The 19,079-nt window shown below is 39.6% G+C and overlaps 1 protein-coding gene across 1 annotated transcript in view; it reads left to right on the top strand.

Moving 5' to 3' along the window:
• LOC142014613 (serine/threonine-protein phosphatase 4 regulatory subunit 4-like) overlaps positions 1–18,903 on the top strand; it is a 30,909-nt gene extending 12,006 nt beyond the window's left edge. The window contains exons 3-5 of the mRNA XM_074997475.1: positions 17,219–17,321; positions 18,291–18,300; positions 18,794–18,903. Coding sequence (XP_074853576.1) covers positions 17,219–17,321; positions 18,291–18,300; positions 18,794–18,903 — 223 coding nt within the window. The remainder of the gene's footprint in view (positions 1–17,218; positions 17,322–18,290; positions 18,301–18,793) is intronic.
• Positions 18,904–19,079: the final 176 nt, after the last annotated feature.

Raw genomic sequence — 19,079 nt, 5'->3', positions numbered from 1 at the left:
ACAATCTCTTCTGGGTCCTTACTGTCATTTACCATTTTTTTGCATTTTAATAGGCATACTGATGTGTCTTTTTAACTATTTTTGTTACCAAATCTCATGTATAGCTTCAGTTTCAAAATCTGTCAAAATTCTAAATAAATCCCTCTTTTATTGGAGTTATCTTTCTTTTATCTCCAGATGTCTCTTTAGTATCACAGTACAGCTTGCAATATGGTTGAGCATAACTCACTTACTAATTTCTTTCAAGAGCTATATTGTCTGTAGAGTCTCCCTAGTAATAGGGGTGTTATATCAGCAATTCAATGTATAGTTATGCTTCTTTTACAGAATATTATGTTAAACGGGCACTCGAAATCTAGTCTTTAATAAAAATAATCTAAAGCAGCACACCTTTCAGTATCTGCAGGCTGACAATAAGCACATTCTTCTGTAAAAACAAAAAAGCAGTAAAGTAGCACTTTTAAGACTAACACAATAATTTATTAGGTGAGCTTTCATGGGATAGACCCACTTCTTCGACAATAGTCATATGGGTCTGTCCCACAAAAGCTCACCAATAAATTATTTTCTTAGTCTTTAAAGTGCTACTTTACTGCTTTTTTTATTTTGATAGTATATAGACTAGCATGGCTTTCTCTCTGTTAGTAATTTACATTTTTCTACTTTTTAAAAAGATTTTCTTTTCTCTTGCTATAGAAAAATAAACATGAAACAATGTCAAAAGTACAAAATCAACCCTCTTCTACTGGTTAAAATAATGTTAGATGTTGCTTGTGATAACAGTACATTTAAAAACTGGATGGAAGGATAATGATTTTTAAATCATTGCAAATGTTATATCAAAATCTTAAAAATAAAAGTGAATGAGGACTACATAGGATCATTAATTTTACATAACTAGTAACTAATCCTTTTACTTCATTAGGAATCTTTGTTGACCATGTGGTTGCTATTATTGACAGTAATATTTATCAGCATTTGTTTGCCTTGGCAACTAGTGTTCTTTGAAAACTTAGAAACAGAGTTGAAAAGTAATCCCTACAGAGGCTGAATCTTGCAAGGTACAGAATAATATCGCATTCATATCAAAATAGAAGTCAGAGATGTTCATCACCTTGCAGAATTAGGCCCTTAAATTCTAACACCTAGAACAAAAACAAGAAGAAGTCCTGTGACAACTTATAGACTAACAGATATTTTGGAGCATAAGCCTTTGTGGGCAAAGACCCGCTTCATCAGATGCATGGGGGGAGGGGGGCATGTTTCAGAGGTGGGTTTAAAGAGCTGGAGGTTACCAGCTGGAGCTCTTTAAACCCTCCTCTGAACCCCCCCCCCCCACTCATGCATCTGATGAAGTGGGTCTTTGCCGACGAAAGCTTATGCTCCAAAATATCAGTTAGTCTATAACAATTCCTATGGGTCGGGACCCAAACGTGGGTTCGATTAGATTTGTTAAGGGTCACCAGCTGGGCAGTTCCCAACTGCATGTGACTGTTAAAGAAGCCATTTGCAGTTTCTTAACACTGCTGCCTCAGGCAGATATCTGTCAATAGGGACAGCTGCTGTCTCCAGCAGCTGTCACTAAAGATAGCAGTTACCTTATGCCTAGCTGCTGAAAGCTTAATACTTCAGTTAATTGGTTTTAACCATTGTTACTTGCTGGAAACAGGAGGACTGGGGGAGCCGCCCAGCCTACCAGCCCCAGGAGGAGGGGGATTGTCTAAGTCTGCGTCTGTTTAGGGCTGTGGGAGGGGTTTGGGGCTGCTCGGGGGGTTCTAAGCCTGGAGGTAGTTTGGGGCTGCAGAGGGTCTAAAGCTGGGGGCAGTTTTGGGTTGCTGGGAGTTTCTAAGGCTGGGAGCAGTTTAGGTTTGCTGGGGGGTTCTAAGGCTGGGAGCAGTTTAGGTTTGCTGGGGGGTTCTAAGGCTGGGGGCGGTTTGGGACTGCTGGGGGAGTCTAAGGCTGGGGGTGGTCTGAAGCTGGGGATGGTTTAGGGCTGTTGAGGGGGTCTAAGGCTGGGGATGATTTGGGACTTCTGGGGGAGTCTAAGGCTGGGGGTGGGGTGGTGGTGATGGCTCGGGGCTATTTTGTGTTCAGCCCCTGGAACATTTAAAAATTGCCACGTGGCCCCCAGTGCAAAAAAAGTTGGACCTCCTCCATCTTACCCATTACAAAGACTGCTTCCATGTCTTTGATATTCATAGTGATCCTAGGCAAGCTACTAACTAGTCTCTGACAGTATTTTTCAACCCACCTTCTCCCTTTCCCACTTCTGCCTCCTCTTCTTTTCTATGTAGCTGATTTCTCAGTTTCCATTTTTTTGTTTGGGACTCCCCTCCAGCCTCAGAATGTGGGGTTTGAACTGGGGGTGGGAGGGAGCGGTTTGAGGATGAGTCTTTCCCTCACTACAACTCAGATTATGTATAACAATAAACTATAATAAACAAACAGTTTTATTCTTTTATTAATGTATTTTCCCTTTTTATGGAATAACTATTAATATAGAAACATGAGGGGGCACAATTTTATATTCTTGCCTCAGGCACAAAATTAGCTAGTTGCAGCACTGCTCCCCCCACTCCCCTGCTTTTGAATTGCTTTGGGTCACCAAGGCTACGTCTATACGTGCATGCTACATCGAAATAAGCTATTTCGATTAATAGCATCTACACGTCCTCCAGGGCTGGCAACGTCGACATTCAGCATCGATGTTGGGCAGCACCACATCGAAATAGGCGCCGCGAGGGAACGTCTACACGCCAAAGTAGCACACATCGAAATAAGGGTGCCAGGAACAGCTGCAGACAGGGTCACAGGGCAGACTCAACAGCAAGCTGCTCCCTTAAAGGGCCCCTCCCAGACACACTTGCACTAAACAGCACAAGATCCACAGAGCCAACAACTAGTTGTAGACCCTGTGCCTGCAGCATGGATCCCCAGCTGCAGCAGCAGCAGCCAGAAACCCTGGGCTAAGGGCTGCTGCACACGGTGACCATAGAGCCCCGCAGGGGCCGGAGAGAGAGCGTCTCTCAACCCCTCAGCTGATGGCCACCATGGAGGACCCCGCTATTTCGATGTTGCGGGACGCGGATTGTCTACACGTTCCCTACTTGAACGTTGAACGTCGAAGTAGGGCGCTATTCCCATCCCCTCATGGGGTTAGCGACGTCGACGTCTTGCCGCCTAACGTTGAAGTTAACTTCGAAATAGCGCCCAACACATGTAGCTGTGACGGGCGCTATTTCGAAGTTAGTGCCGCTACTTCGAAGTAGCGTGCACGTGTAGACGCGGCTCAAGTCTTCCTGAATTGTCAAAATGGGACCTTGTCTGGAAAAGGTTGTGAACTGCTGGTCTATAAGGTGCCAAAAGGACTTCTTGTTGTTTTTGAAGATACTGTACTGGCTAACTCAGCTACACCTCTGATACCTGGAACAAAGTAGAAATTATGGTAAAAGGATTATGTAGCAGGACACAAGGTCATAACAAAAGCTGTTAAGGTGTGCGGGTTTTTTTTTTTTTCTTATTTTCTCTCTTCTTTAATGGACGTTTTCATCTACCAGGTATTTGACTGAGACCTCTGAACTAATTTCTCACGTCATTAAGCAACAGAAAGGAAAATACAACTTTTGATTACTGCGTGATGCTTAACAGTGTCTTCCTTTACATGTGAGGAGTCAAAGGGGAGACAGTGCCATCGTTATACTGAGAAATATAGTTTTGTGCACTAAAAAAAAAGGCAGGCATCTGGGTCCAACCTCCAAACTCTTTCTACCACCTTCCTCAAGCTTACTTCTTTCTTTCCCATCTAGCCAACCCTGTGTCTTCAGCACTGAGTAAAGACCGTGTTCCTTAGGGGTTCTTCCCTCTTGATACAGAGTAAATCAAACACACAATAAAACACCCTTTGCTTAAAGTACAGTGGCAGGCTAGGTCATAGTCATTCCAAAAGACATCCCTCAAAGGATAGTTTTTGCCCTTCTCATACTGGTCTGGCTGTCTAGCCACATCTATATCAAGGAGCTTCCAAATATGGGGGCTTCATTTAAGCAAATAGCCCCCATCTGTCTTTCTCTTCCTCTCTTAATGTTGGTCAGACTTGTTCCCTGGAGAGCCTAATGAGTTTTAGTTGTGTCTGGTCTTTCTTCTCCTTCCTCTTTCCCCAAAAAGTCTGGACCAGAAACTCTAGTCTCCCTAGCAGGCTTCAGATGATACTGAGCTGTGTACCCCTGCTTAGATTTGAAAAGTGCTTTAGAGACAAAAGATATGAGTATTTACAGTTTGACAGTTTCCACAAATTGAGTAGAGCTATCAGTCAGTTGGCCTGCTCGCAAATTGCACTATTCTGTCATAGTTGATTGATTTGCCAGTATCAGATCTCTTCACATTTAAAGCTTCTTTTGAAGAAGTGTGTATTAAATAACTAGGAAATGAAATACACAGTACATGGCTTGGCTTCAGAGTCTTCTAAAAATAGTAACAGAGAGGGAGCCTGCTAGTCTACATACTATCAAAACAAAAAGCAGTCAAGTAGCACTTTAAAGACTAGCAAAATAATGAGCTTTCGTGGGACAGACCCACTTCTTCAGACCATAGGCACACCAGAACAGACTCAATATTTAAGGCACAGAGAACCAAAAACAGTAATCAAGGAGGACAAATCAGAAAAAATGATAAAGGTGAGCAAATCAGAGAGTGGAGGGGTGCGGGGGAGAAGGTTAAGAATTAGATTAAACCAAGTATGCAAACGAGCCCCTATAGGCCATGTCTACACTAGCCCCAAACTTCGAAATGGCTATTTCGAAGTTTACTAATGAAGCACTGAAATACATATTCAGTGCCTCATTAGCATGTGGGTGGCCGCGGCACTTTGAAATTGATGCAGCTCGCCGCCGTGCGGCTCATTCAGACGGAGCTCCTTTTTTGAAAGGACCCCGCCTACTTTGAAGTCCCCTTATTCCTATGAGCAGATAGGAATAAGGGGACTTCAAAGTAGCCGGGGTCCTTTCGAAAAGGAGCCCCATCTGGACTAGCCGTGTGGCAGCGAGCCGCGTCAATTTCGAAGTGCTGCGGCCGCCCGCATGCTAATGAGGCGCTTAATATGTATTTCAGCGCTTCATTAGTAAACTTCGAAATGGCCATTTGCATGGCCATTTCAAAGTTTTTGGCTAGTGTAGACCTAGCCATAGTGACTCAGAAAATTCCCATCCTGGTTCAAACCACGTGTTAATGTGCCAAATTTGAATATAAAAGACAGCTCAGCTGCTTCTCTTTGAATAGCGGTGCGAAAATTTTTTTTCAGTAACACTCATACTCTTAAGTCATTAACAGAATGCCCCATTCCATTAAAATGTTGACTCACTGGTTTGTGGATCTGGAATGTTTTCATGTCTGTTTTGTGCCCATTAACCCTTTGTCTAAGGGAGGTAGAAGTCTGTCCAATATACAAAACATCTGGGCATTGTCGGCACATGATGGCATGTATGATGTTAGTAGAGGAGCATGAGAAAGTGCCTGTGATTCTGTGAGTAACCTGGTTAGGTCCAGTGATGGTATTTCCAGAGAAGATATGTGGACATAGCTGGCAACGGGCCAGTCTCTGGCTTGCTCACCTTAATCATTTTTTTCTGATTTGTCCTCCTTGATTACTGTTTTTGGTTCTCTGTGCCTTAAATATTGACTCTGTTCTCGTATGGCTATTGTCTGAAGAAGTGGGTCTGTCCCATGAAAGCTCACCTAATAAATTATTTTGCTAGTCTTTGAAGAGTTACTTGACTGCTTTTCGTTCTTCTAAAAATGATACTCTCTTCTCCAAGATGCAGAATCTCTATCACAGGGTACAGTGTACATTCATTAGAGCCTGAGCATTAACAAGGATTACTAAAGTTAAGAAATAACAGTCGACCTACAGCACAAAGTATTTCAGCCATACTCAACTATTGAGTCTTTTGAGCTAAATTGCAGCATTTAGCTATAATTCTATACAATGGGCAGTATGCAATTGCACTTGCAGAGTATGAGCTTGGGCAGGGGAGACATTGTGCGTCATCATTTTCTGGTATGGAGCAGAATATACCACACTGTTCAGACCAGTCCAGAGGGGAGGTAGGGCTGTAGACTATTTATGGTAACATACACCTCTTGGGGACTGTACTGGGGGGGTGGGTAGCTCTTAGCCTTTGCATGATGCACGAGAGAGACATTATGTACCCCTCTATTTCTCCTTCCAGAGTCAGATGTACCTGAATGAGGGGCGGGGACTTCATTTTTTTTTTTATTGTGGTGAATGTACTTTAAGAATATTTTAAAAGATCAACAGTATAATTAATATGGGACTGATTGCTGCAAACCTTCTGTCTTGTGAGAGAAAACTACTTCTTGTTGGAAGGATTGCTTGGATTGGGCCCATATTTCCAAAGATTAATACAATATGTAGACTGAATGTCTACAGCAAACTAAATGCTTAATAGTGCTGTATTAATAGATACAAATATATACTAGTTCTGATGTTTATTTTCTGGTTAACAGGTGCATTTAGTTTTTCAGATAATTTTATTTCCTTTAACAAAAAGCAAACACCAAACATAGGTATAACTTAAACACCAAGGTCATATTCAACATTTTTCAAGATACAAAGAAAACACGTTGTGTGACTTGATGAGCTTACATAGTACAAGTCCAAGCCTGGGAACACTTAGTACTGAAAGTAGACTATGATTTCAGTGGGACTACTCAAGTTAAAAGCACTTTTTTTTTATTTTTTGTCCAATTTTGTAGAAAATGTTTGTACAGGTTGGACATCTATAAACTGGGCTTCCCTTGTCTGGCAACATTCACAGTCTGACATCTGTGGGTGCTCTGGAGCTAGAGCACTCACAGCGAATAGCTAAGGGTATAGCAGTCAGTAACTCCGCCCCAGCCCTCCCAGAGCTTCTGGAGTGCTGCAAATAGCTCATTTGCAGTGTTCAAGCTCTAGGGGAGAGAGAAAGGAAAGTGTGGGCTTTTCAAGGGGAGAGAGGGTGGTGCTTGGGAGATGAGGCAGCGTGCCTGGGGAGTCCCGTGGGTGGCTGGGGAGCCCTGTGATGGTGCTGGGCTGGGAGTGTAGCCTGGAGGCTGCAGAGCTCCACTACCAGCTGCAGGATTGTCTCCTGCTTCCTGGATGCCAACAGTGCTGTTTTGAAAGGACAGCAGGGAGGGCAGCAGCTGTGTTATTGGGATGATGCTTGCTATTCCTCCTGTTTCTCCTACTAGCAGGGAGTGAGGTATTTCTCACCTGACCCATTGCTGCTGCAATGAGATGGGGCTGGGATGGTCTTTTCTACCTGGAGTAGCCTGCATACTGAACCCGTCATCCCCACCCCCACCACAGAGCAATGGTATAAATGAAGGAAAAAAATGAGTTGAGTCTGAGCTATGCTGGGTAAATCTTCTAGATTTCTATTATTTTGTTTCTCTGAGTACATGGCCAAACAAAATAGAATAATAGTACCTGAGTTTGAAATGACATCACAAGTAATGATAAAAATCTTTATATCACATCATCTAACAGGCACATAGTTATATACACACAAGGATGTACAGTTGTGCCGGGTTTAATTTTGGCCATATTTTCTATCTGAATGCAAGATATTTTTGTTGTTGTTGTGTTCCTAAAATTATATGTTTGAAGATATTTTTTAGGGAGAGTTTTTAAAAATTTGATGCACAATGTTGTGAAATATGCTCATGGTTAAAAGTGGGAGGGGGAAGGGAAGAACACCCCAAAGATGTAGCGCTGAAGTTTTGTATATAAATTATATTGTCTGCATGAAACTTGCTCACAAAAAAGAGTGATCTAAATTGCCTTTAAGTATAAGGTTTGTCAGAGCTATCCTGCAGTCAGTGTTATTAATAAAAGTACAGTTGCCCTATAATATTGCATATCCTTTGACCTCAAAAGGAAGTAACTGTGTACTGTTTGTTTTGGTACATCATACAGTGTTAAAATTGTCATAACCTGAACATTTAGAGATCATTAATTTTAATCCTGAAGACCTGAGAAGCTAAAGAAAAGAATCCACAATGCTAGTGCTTCAGTAGTAATGTAAGGAAAATCTTGCACAGTTGGAAAATTACAGGCTGTGTGGGGGTGTTGAAAGGCCTCCAGTTCCAAATTCTAAATTGGCAGTGAGCCAGTCACTGTGAGTAGCTCTCATTTAAAGGGGAAGGCCCTTCTTTTCTTAACATATTTTATTCACAAGATTGATTATATTTTGTCATAACATCTGTTGATTAAGCTCTACAGTTACATTCCATTTTGTTGAATTTCAGAAAACAAATTAGTGTCCTTCAGCCTGCTAATGCCTTTGTTTTTCTAAGATTTTGTTGGAATTGTGCAAAGTAATGTGTTTAACATGTAAGCCTTCTAAGAAGTGTTAAACAAATCACTAATATGTAAGATAAACATTAGACCTATTGCTATTGATGGAAATGAAATAATGAAATATTTGCATTTTTTTAAAATCGGACAATCAACCAGGTCCATCACAAAATAACTAATCATTTAATATAAATCCATTCATTGTAACTGAGTTTATAACATCCTTTCATTCCTGGTTAAGAAACCGGTTTTAAATAGAGGTTCAAAAAGGTGTTCTGAAAGTGTTCTTAAATTAGAGAACAGAAAATTTAAAAAGGTAATCTAGTTTAGCCTAGTTTTGAATGGTTTTCTAAAAAATGAATATCTCTGTGAGCTGTTGAAACACGTAAGTGTGTGTGGACAGTGTTTTTAAACCTGGGCAAACTAGTGCACATGAGAAACTTAATGAGAGCTCCTGCCTCCTGCTACAGCATTGTGTATTTAAAATTGATATGATAATTAGTCAGACAAAAGGGTGGTAATATTTTAAGAATACCATCCTAATTTCAGTTAGGGAAGTAGCCTTGTGATCTTAATAGTCATGCTGTCAGTTTATTTAAAAATTTAATCATGATTAATGGCACTGTTTAAACAATAATCAAAACCTTTATTTAAACAGTTTTGGATGTTTTCTACATTTTCAAATATATTGGTTTCAGTTACAGCGCAGAATACAAAGTATACAGGATTCACTTTACAGTAACCTCTTGATTTTTCCGGACCCTGACTTAGTGAACTTCACGAACAATGGACCCCATTGTTCCCAAAGTCTGCTTAACCGGGCCCTGTAATATCCTAAATCACCCCCCTGTCCTTTCCCAAAAGTATGTCAGGGACTTTCCACTTCCAGCTGCTGTGGCCTAGAGGAGCCACTGCCTCATCCACTGGAGCTGCCACATGCTCCTCCCACCGAGGATGTGGTGTGTATGCATGCAGATGGCACTTGCATGGGTGTCCTACCCCTAGTGGAAGGAGTGCATGGTGGCTCCAGCGGTAGTAGCAGCTCTTCAAGGCTGTGGCAGGGCTCTTTCTGGAGCATGCAGCGGGGCCCCAAGCTGTGGCAGGGCTCTTGCTGCGTATCCAGCGGGGCTCCCAACCACAGTGGGGCCCTTACTGGCATATGTGGTGGAGTCCCCAGGTGCAGTGTGGTCCTTGCTGCTGCCAGTGGTGAGGCCTTTGCTGCTGCATGAGCACTGGGGCCCCCAACCGCAGTGGGGCACCCAGCTGCTTCAGCAGGCCCCGGTGACTCCTCCAGCGGCAGCGGTTCCAATGGTGAGTAGTGGGAAAATTTTTTTGGGTGGGGGGAGGTGGGAATGGGGCTGAGGGAGCGTGGAGGGGGTGGGTGGGCAGTAAACCCTCCGATGTAACAGACTTTTGGGTTTAACAGACACCCCCTCCCCATTAGTCCATTAACTCAAGGGTTTACTGCATATTTATTTTATTATAAATAGTGCACTGTAAAAATGAAAAAAGTACTTTTCAGTTCACCTACTACAGGTATGGTAGTGCAATCTCTTTATCAGGAAAGTTGACCTAAAATGTAAAATTGTGTACAAAAATAATTGCAGTCAAAAACAACAATATAAAACTTTAGCCCCTAGAAGTCCACTTATTCCAACTTCTTGTTCAGCTAATTTTTCAGACAACAAGATTGTTTGCAGTTTGCATGGGATAAAGTTGCTTGCTTGCTTGTTTATAATGTCACCTGAACATTTGCATGGCACAGTTATAGCTGGTATTTCCAAATATTTGTGTGCTAGATGCCCTAAGGATTCATATGTCCTATTGTGCTTTAATCACCATGTCCAGGTTGATGACATTTTGTATTCGATAGTAATCCAAAATAATGCAGACTGGCACAAGTTCATTTTCATCATCTGACTCAGGAGCCACCAACAAAAGATTGATTTTTCTTTTTTGGTTGTTTGGATTCTGTAGTTTCCTCATTGGCCTGTTCTTCTTTTAAGACTATTAAAAGCACTCCCCTCGCTTTGTCCCTCCCAGATTTTGGATTTCACTTCTGATTCTTAAAACTCAGGTGGAGTGCTATAGCTGTTTTTAGAAATCTCACCTTGGTAGCTTGTTTGTGTTTTGTCAAATCTGCAGTGAAAGTGTTCTTAAAATGAATAACATATTGTGGGTCATTATATGAGACTGCTATAAGATGAAATATATGGCAGAATGGGGGTAAAACAGATCATGAGATGTACAGTTCTCCCCAAGAGAGATCAGTCACACATTTAATTAAAGCATGTCTTTTTAACAAACATAAGCATGGAAGCATGTCCTCTAGAATGGTGGCCAAAGGAAAAAGGGGCATATGAAAATTTAGCATATCTGCAATACCTGGCAACTGTGGCTGCAAAAGGATCTTGTGAGTGCCCTTTTCCCTTTCCAAATTACACTGTATGCAAGAAGAGGGCAGCATTATCTTCTGCAAATTGTAATTAAACTTGCTTAACACTTGAATGAAGAAGAAGTAGAACTGAGTGGAATTGTAGGTGCGATGGAATAACCCCTCCAAATTTTAATTATGCTTTCACAGTAAAGAAATTCCACTAAAATACTTGTCTGAGGTGAATTAAAATATATTATTTCTTTTATCACTTTCACAGTGGAAATATTTGTAATAAAAATAACATGAGGTAAGCACTGTACGCTTTCTGTTCTGTGTTATAAAATCAATATATTTGAAAATGTTGAAAAAATAAGAAAGTAATATATGTCAATTTGTATTATATTGCTTAAGTGTGATGATTAATCATGACTAATTTTTAATTGTGATTTTTGAGTTAATTATGTGAAGTAACTACGACTAATTGGCAGCCTTACTTAATCAATGTATTAAAAATATTGATGCGCTTTTCAATTTGGTGGTTATTGAAAACTATAAGTGCATTTGTGGTACAATTACACTCTGTATTCTTGAGATAAAATAGAAAGAGGGAATGAGGGAGGATGAGAAAAGGAGTTGATAGGAATAAGAGGATTTTAACGTGTGCAGGGTCCTTTCTAAAAGGACCCCCATGTAGACAAGCCGCATGTGAGCGAAGCTTGGCACTTTCAAATTGCTGCAGCTGGCAGCATGTTAATGAGGTGCTGAATATTCATTTTAGCGCCTCGTTAGTATTCTCCGATTTGGCCATTAACACGGCCATTTCGAAGTTTGGGCCAAGGGTAGACTGTAAAGACACTGCCCATGTGTGTTATTTTTATATGCCTTGTCTAATATTTGTTAGTTTGGACTAATTTGGGTTCAGAATTAGCTCCCAAACAGTTTCTAGATATCACTAAAACTCTCTGTTGTTATAAAGATTAGTTGCCAACCTTCAATTTGATGACATTTTAGTTAATACTCTACACTGTACTCCTTTTGTGGAATTTCAATGTACTTTATATGTATTTCAGTGTGACATTCTGAAAGACCAGAAGGTGAAAAAATGTATACAATTGACCGTAATAAAATAAAGTTTTAACTGACAATCAATGTTTCTATTCCTGCTGCTGTGAGAGGAAAGTGACATGATGGAGTCAAATGCCTTCATGCTGCTTTGAAATAATAAATGCAGCAATCCATATGAATTTACACCACAGCCTTGTGAAATAAATAGACAATTATTATTGTCCCCATTTTACTGATGGGGAAGTGAACTGGAGAGGTTAAAACTGTGATCCTGCAGTTTATTGATCACAGCAAATATTTGTCAGAGATGGGATTAGAACTCACTGGGATGGGCTGATTTAGGGTATGGTTATACCGACCATGTTACTTCAACATGAGCAGTGTTGTCACTATTGTTGGGAGAGAGGTCGCTTAGAAATTAAAAAAAAATCTCAGATGAAGGTGACACCCCTGAAAGCCTAAAGTTTTAATGCTGACAGTGGCAGTGTAGACAACCTTAGCTGGGCCTGCCTTGAACAGGGGGTCAGACTGGAGGACCTCCTGAGGTTTCTTCTAACCCTAATCTTCCATGACGGTGCGACTCTAAAGGCCATATGCAATTTGTGATTTTTATTCAGTGGGTCATTCAAAGATTATGGCCTCTGAAATAGCAATTTAAGATCCTAAGGATGAATCTACACTAGGGAATAAAGTCATTTTCAAATGCACAGTTCTAGCTATGCCATTAGCTTAGCTAGAATCGAGGTATCAGAATCAACTTTCTTGCCTAGTGTAGTCCAGTCCTCTTTTGGCTTGTACCGATGTCCCTTACTCCACATGATAGCATGGAGTACAGGGGTTTATGACTGAGCCCAGAAAGGTCAGTTTTTCCACATCTTAACAGATGCAGCAAAACTGGACTCTAAGACAATTTACAGATGTTTTACAATCATAAGTTTCAAAGAGACATGAGGACAATAATATTACTTCTAAAGCTTCACTTAAATGTTCATATCCTTCTTGGAGCTGGACACAATCAAGTATGGTAATAAGAATATTACAGGATGGGAAAATAAATTAGTATCTACAGGCTAATTTTTTTTTCTAACTGGACATGGGTACACCACAGAAAAATACGCTTAACAATTATTTGGTCTGCCAGTTTCAGAAATGTGTTTTGAGTAGCTGTGCATTAACAAATTAATTCTGGTGTTCAGCTGATACTTTCTTGAATGTTTCTACTGAGGCATCGTTGTGTGTACTATGCACAGAAAAAAGAAGATCTTTCCTGTGACACGTTCCAGTGTTTTCGTGCTGACATTCTGGACGCCATTAAATGTAACCACAGTAGTTACTTTTGTTTCCAGTTATTGTAGAAACTTTATCAAGTAGATATGTTTGTTTTTAAAGCATTGTGGTATTCATTTACTGGGATGAATTTAAATTGGATTAGTTGTCTGTAGCTGAGTATAAACAACTAGTGTGTTTGTTCCTCTGTAAAGCTTAAATGTTGACAACTTAAATTAAAAATTATAGGTGACCACTTACAGATCTTTGCAGCTCTAAGAGCTGCAATAATAGTTTGACTCTAAGTGTCCATAGTTTATGGAACATTTGGTGCCACTTAGAAATAAAACTGCGAATTCATGCCAAAAAATATCAAAATAATTATATTTGCTAAATGGTTGCTTGTTTAATGCAGATCATATTTTTAAATAAACTTTTACCCGTATCTGAATGATCATCTGGACAAGGTGTAGTATCTAGTGGTATTTTAGGAAATACTTTGTATAAATTTACTTTTTTAAATATATTTGTTCATATGATGAATTAAATGATAATGCATTGCAAACTAATTGTGGTCATGCCTCAAAGAAGGTGCTTACAGGCCTCATGTACTTATGTATGTTTGGGCTTTTTAGCCATTTAAAACAAATTTTGATTTGTTCAGCATAACAGGGGATATAAAACTTTGAGGTAGCAAAGTTACAGCTTTTAATTTGGTGATTATCATGAGATGTCCAGCAAAACAAAAAGCAGTCAAGTAGCGCTTTAAAGACTAGCAAAATAATTTATTAGGTGAGCTTTCATGGGACAGACCCACTTCTTCAGACCATAGCCAGACCAGAACAGAGTCAATATTTAAGGCACAGAGAACCAAAAACAGTAATCAAGGAGGACAAATCAGAAAAAAATGACCAAGGTGAGCAAATCAGAGAGTAGAGGGGTAGAAGGGGGCGGGGGGGGGGGGGAAGGTCAAGAATTAAATTAAGCCACGTATGCAAACGAGCCCCTATAGTGTCTCAGAAAATTCCCATCCCAGTTCAAACCACGTGTTAATGTGCTGAATTTGAATGTAAAAGACAGCTCAGCTGTCTCCCTTTGAATAGTGGTGTGAAAATTTTTCTTCAGTAACACGCAAACTTTTAATAGTAACAGAGAAGGAGCCATTTTAGTCTATACAGTATCAAAATAAAAAAGCAGTCAAGTGGCACTTTAAAGACTAACAAAATAATTTATTAGGTGAGCTTTCTTGGGACAGACCCACTTCTTCAGACCATAGCCATACCAGAACAGACTCAATTTATTAAGGCATAGAGATCCAAAACAGTAATCAAAGTTGACAAATCAGAAAAAACAGAAAGTCATTAACAGAATGGCCCACTGCATTAAAATGTTGACTAACTGGTTTGTGGATCTGGAGTGTTCTGATGTCTGTTTTGTGCCCATTAACCCTTTGTCTAAGGGAGTTAGAAGTCTGTCCAATGTACAAAGCATCTGCCCAGATCAGACTTCTGCCCAGATGCTTTGTACATTGGACAGACTTCTAACTCCCTTAGACAAAGGGTTAATGGGCACAAAACAGACATCAGAACACTCCAGATCCACAAACCAGTTAGTCAACATTTTAATGCAGTGGGCCATTCTGTTAATGACTTTCTGTTTTTTCTGATTTGTCAACTTTGATTACTGTTTTGGTTCTCTATGCCTTAATAAATTGAGTCTGTTCTGGTATGGCTATGGTCTGAAGAAGTGGGTCTGTCCCAAGAAAGCTCACCTAATAAATTATTTTGTTAGTCTTTAAAGTGCCACTTGACTGCTTTTTTATTTTGATACTGTATAGACTAAAATGGCTCCTTCTCTGTTACTATTAAAAGTTTGCGTGTTACTGAAGAAAAATTTTCACACCACTATTCAAAGGGAGACAGCTGAGCTGTCTTTTACATTCAAATTCAGCACATTAACACGTGGTTTGAACTGGGATGGGAATTTTCTGAGACACTATAGGGGCTCGTTTGCATACGTGGCTTAATTTAATTCTTGACCTTCCCCCCCCCCCCCCGCCCCCTTCTACCCCTCTACTCTCTGATTTGCTCACCTTGGTCATTTTTTTCTGATTTGTCCTCCTTGATTACTGTTTTTGGTTCTCTGTGCCTTAAATATTGACTCTGTTCTGGTCTGGCTATGGTCTGAAGAAGTGGGTCTGTCCCATGAAAGCTCACCTAATAAATTATTTTGCTAGTCTTTAAAGCGCTACTTGACTGCTTTTTGTTTTGATAGCATATAGACTAGCACAGTTCCCTCTCTGTTACTATTCAACATGAGCTGTCCAGGTGTTTTTTAGTTCCTTCTCAGTTGGGATATTCCAGTATTTTATGAGTCTCTTTCAATAACTCATGCCCTTGCTGGATAGATCCTTTATTTCTATTCCAGGCCCTTCCTTTTCTTCACTATTTCTTCACCTCATTGTCTACTCTTGCATCTCTTGTAATTCCTTTTTTCCTCTTTCCCACCCTGTGCAAGTCTTATAATGGTATACATTGCTGTTTTAAAAGTTAATTGTGTAATCCTTGGTCATAGTATGGAAATGAATCTGTTTTTAAACACCAAATGATAAGTTTCTTTTAATTTAGTTTATATTCGTAATAATTGCCACCATCGTTATGTCCTCCTCTTCTCAATCTCTGTCGTGTTCTTTCCTGCTTATTTATGACATGTTAAGAAGGGACACGTTGTTTCAGCTTCCCTACTGAGATGCATTGTCCTCCTTTTTATGAAAGCTGTGAGTCTGAGCGAAGTTCATATTATAACATTTAAAATGTATTTATTTTTGTAAAGTCTTATCTAGATATCGAAGGAAAAAGCGACACAGTGGAAACTGAAGTCATTTGTACTGACTGTCTTGCTAGCCTACTGATGGTTTGTAATGGTGAAAAGAGAAAGCAGTAGTTTGATTGAGAGACATTTTAATATCTAGTATTTATAATGACCCATTACATCTGTAGTAAAGAAATTGTGTGTTTTATCTTCTTCATGCTGTTATGCTAACAAGACAAAGAAATCTCCATTAGGTTGGGGGCCTTGAGTCTCCAGTATAAAATAGTTTTTCTTCTAAGCATATTTATGAAGCATATAAAATACTTAAAACATTTCACATTAGAAATGGCATATTTGTGATTTTTATGTTTATCACAGAAATTATCCTTTTATATATAAAATGGCAACAAAAATGATTAGGGATATGGAGCGTCTGCTGTATGAGGAGAGATTAATAAGACTGGGACGTTTTAGCTTGGAAAAAAGACGATTGGGGGGATATGATGGAGGTATATAAAATCATGACTGGTGTGGAGAAAATAGATAAGGAATTGCTGTTTTCTCTTTCTTGCAGCAGAAGAACTAGGGGTCACCAAATGAAATAATAGGCAGCCAGTTTAAAACAAACAATAGGAAATATTTTTTCATACAACACACAGTTAACCTGTGGAACTCCTTGCTGGAGAATGTTGTGAAGGCCAAGACTACAGTAGAGTTTAAAACAGAACTAGATAAGTTCATGGGGGATAGGTCCATCAATGGCCATTAGTCAGGATGGTCATGGAGGGTGTCTCTAGCATCTGTTTGCCAGAGGCTGGAAATGGGTGACAGGGAATTGATCACTTGATGATTACCTGTTCTGTTCGTTCCCTCTGGGGCACCTGGCATTGGCCACTGTCGGAAAACAGCAACGAAGGGTCCTGTGGCACCTTATAGACTAACAGAAAAGTTTAGAGCATGAGCTTTCGTGAGTTAACTCACTTCTTCAGATGCTGGCATCTGAAGAAGTGAGTTAACTCACGAAAGCTCATGCTCTAAACTTTTCTGTTAGTCTATAAGGTGCCACAGGACCCTTCGTTGCTGCTACAGATCCAGACTAACATGGCTACCCCTCTGATACATGTCGGAAAACAGGATACTGGGCTCGATGGGCTTATGGTCTGACCCAGAATGGCTGTTTTTATTATGTTCTTTTATTATTTTAATGTAGGGTTTGTTGTTGTTGTGTGACTTAGCTTCATTTCTTTTATGTTGTCACATGAATAGTAATTGTACTCGGTATGAAAGCTACGACTGTGATAACAGCTTTTAGTGTAATCCTTAAAATATGTATGTTTTTTTGTAAGTTCTGGTCAAGACATCCAAGGAACAAGTGTGGTTGCAAATCTTCCAGTCCTGATGAGACAGAATCCTGCAGAGACACTTCGGAGGGTTTTGCCAAAAATCAGAGTAAGTTTCTAGATGTGACGTTATGAATATACCTTTTTTCCTAATAAAATATTGCAATAAAGGCAATAAGAGAAACACCCGCTTATTTAGTATGAGGTGCAGATTTGGTGTATCATTATTAATTAGAAGAGGATGTTCCTTTCTGATCTTCCATGCCAATTTACTCTATACTTGGACATATATTTTAATTGTTAACTATCACAATTCCAGAAAAATGTTCTGCGTTTTGCTTCTTCAAAAATCTTGATGCTATGAAGTTCTCTGCCACCTATGGAGAGTCTGTGAGCCACTCAGTCTTAATGGTGCAATTTGGGAGGCATCACTTCTTCAGCCTCATTTCATCTTCTGAGAGGGAAACATTGCAATTGTTATGCTACCATCCAGAATTATGTGTTTTGTTCTTAGCTCTTCAAGGTGTATGTGACACCCACAAAAGTTTGATCAGCTAGCATTAATTGGTAAATTCCTCATATGCGTGGTATAGTCAGCAATATGGGTATATCTTAATGGGTATAAAAAAGGGCTTTGTAGTTCAAATGAATTAGCTTACCATGACTGAAAAACCTCTTTAAGATGTGTGATAACACATTTACAGCCATGTACAGCTACAATACAGCGAGGTTCCGTATCTTCAAATGTTTTGGCTTGTGTTTTGCTGCTCTTTTTGCTTGAGTTAAACTAACTCAGTTGAGCTAACACTATTACATGCACATCACTTTTGCTTGTCAAGATAGAGCCTAAGAGTATGTTTTAAACAGTGGAATGTTTCTCTTTGGTGTTTCACTGGTTTAATATGTTGTCATTCAACTAAAGTTGTGACAGAGCAAGCCAAAACTTCAGTTTCACAATAAGCAAAGAACGAATCTGTTTTAGTAGAGTCACAGATTTCAGAATCTCTCTTAAATTCTGTTCCTTCAAACATATTTCCATCTGTTTTTGTTGCTGAATTTTCTGCATTATTTGCTTTAGTGTAATTATTGTAAGTCCAACAATAACTAGTGGCTGCTCATTACTATTTAGACATTGGGATAGGAAATACTTAAATTGCACTACTGATGCAACAGACTCAAAGATATGATCAACTCAAAGGGAGCTGATTGCTAACAGAAAATAAATCCTTGCATCAACCTAAAACTAGCAATGCTGATAATTCAGTAGAGAATGCAATAAATAATGTTACTGACTGCACTTTTTCAAAAGTCTCAGACTCACTCAAGCTCTTGCTGAAATTAAAGGTAGGAGTAGGGCCAGCTTTCTTAGTCTGAAGCTGCATACATTTTGAACCCAATTTAATATGGCCTAAATTGTCTCTCCTCAGGTAGATTTTCATTTTAAATTCATAATCTGTTAGTATGCATAAAATTTTTTACCTGTTCTTTGTCATGGAAATTTCAGAGCTTCTTCTTAGAATCTAATTATGGCTAAATCCCAGTATAAGTTGTACTTCTATGTCTGTTAAAATCCCACTCTAGGGAATGTGAACAAAGAAGAGGAAAAAACCTGGGTCCACCAGAATTTTCACATCACATCAGTTCATGATGACTTGAAAATATTTAAGAACAGTTTTGATCAAACAGGTTGATTAGTCCTTCACTTATCAGTTTTCTGTGTTTACCCAATGATTAAGTCAGTAAAGAAGACTGACTGAGGGTGCATCTACAGTATCCGGCTACTTCGAAGTAGTTGGCACAATGTCGAAACAGTACGCGTCGGGTCTACACGCACTGTACGCTATTTCAATGTTGAAATTGACATTAG

Source organism: Carettochelys insculpta, chromosome 6 (assembly GCF_033958435.1).
Source record: "Carettochelys insculpta isolate YL-2023 chromosome 6, ASM3395843v1, whole genome shotgun sequence".
In the NCBI taxonomy this organism is placed as follows: Eukaryota; Metazoa; Chordata; order Testudines; family Carettochelyidae; genus Carettochelys; species Carettochelys insculpta.
Note: the sequence above shows the minus strand (reverse complement) of the source record. Positions and strands in the feature narration are given on the sequence as shown.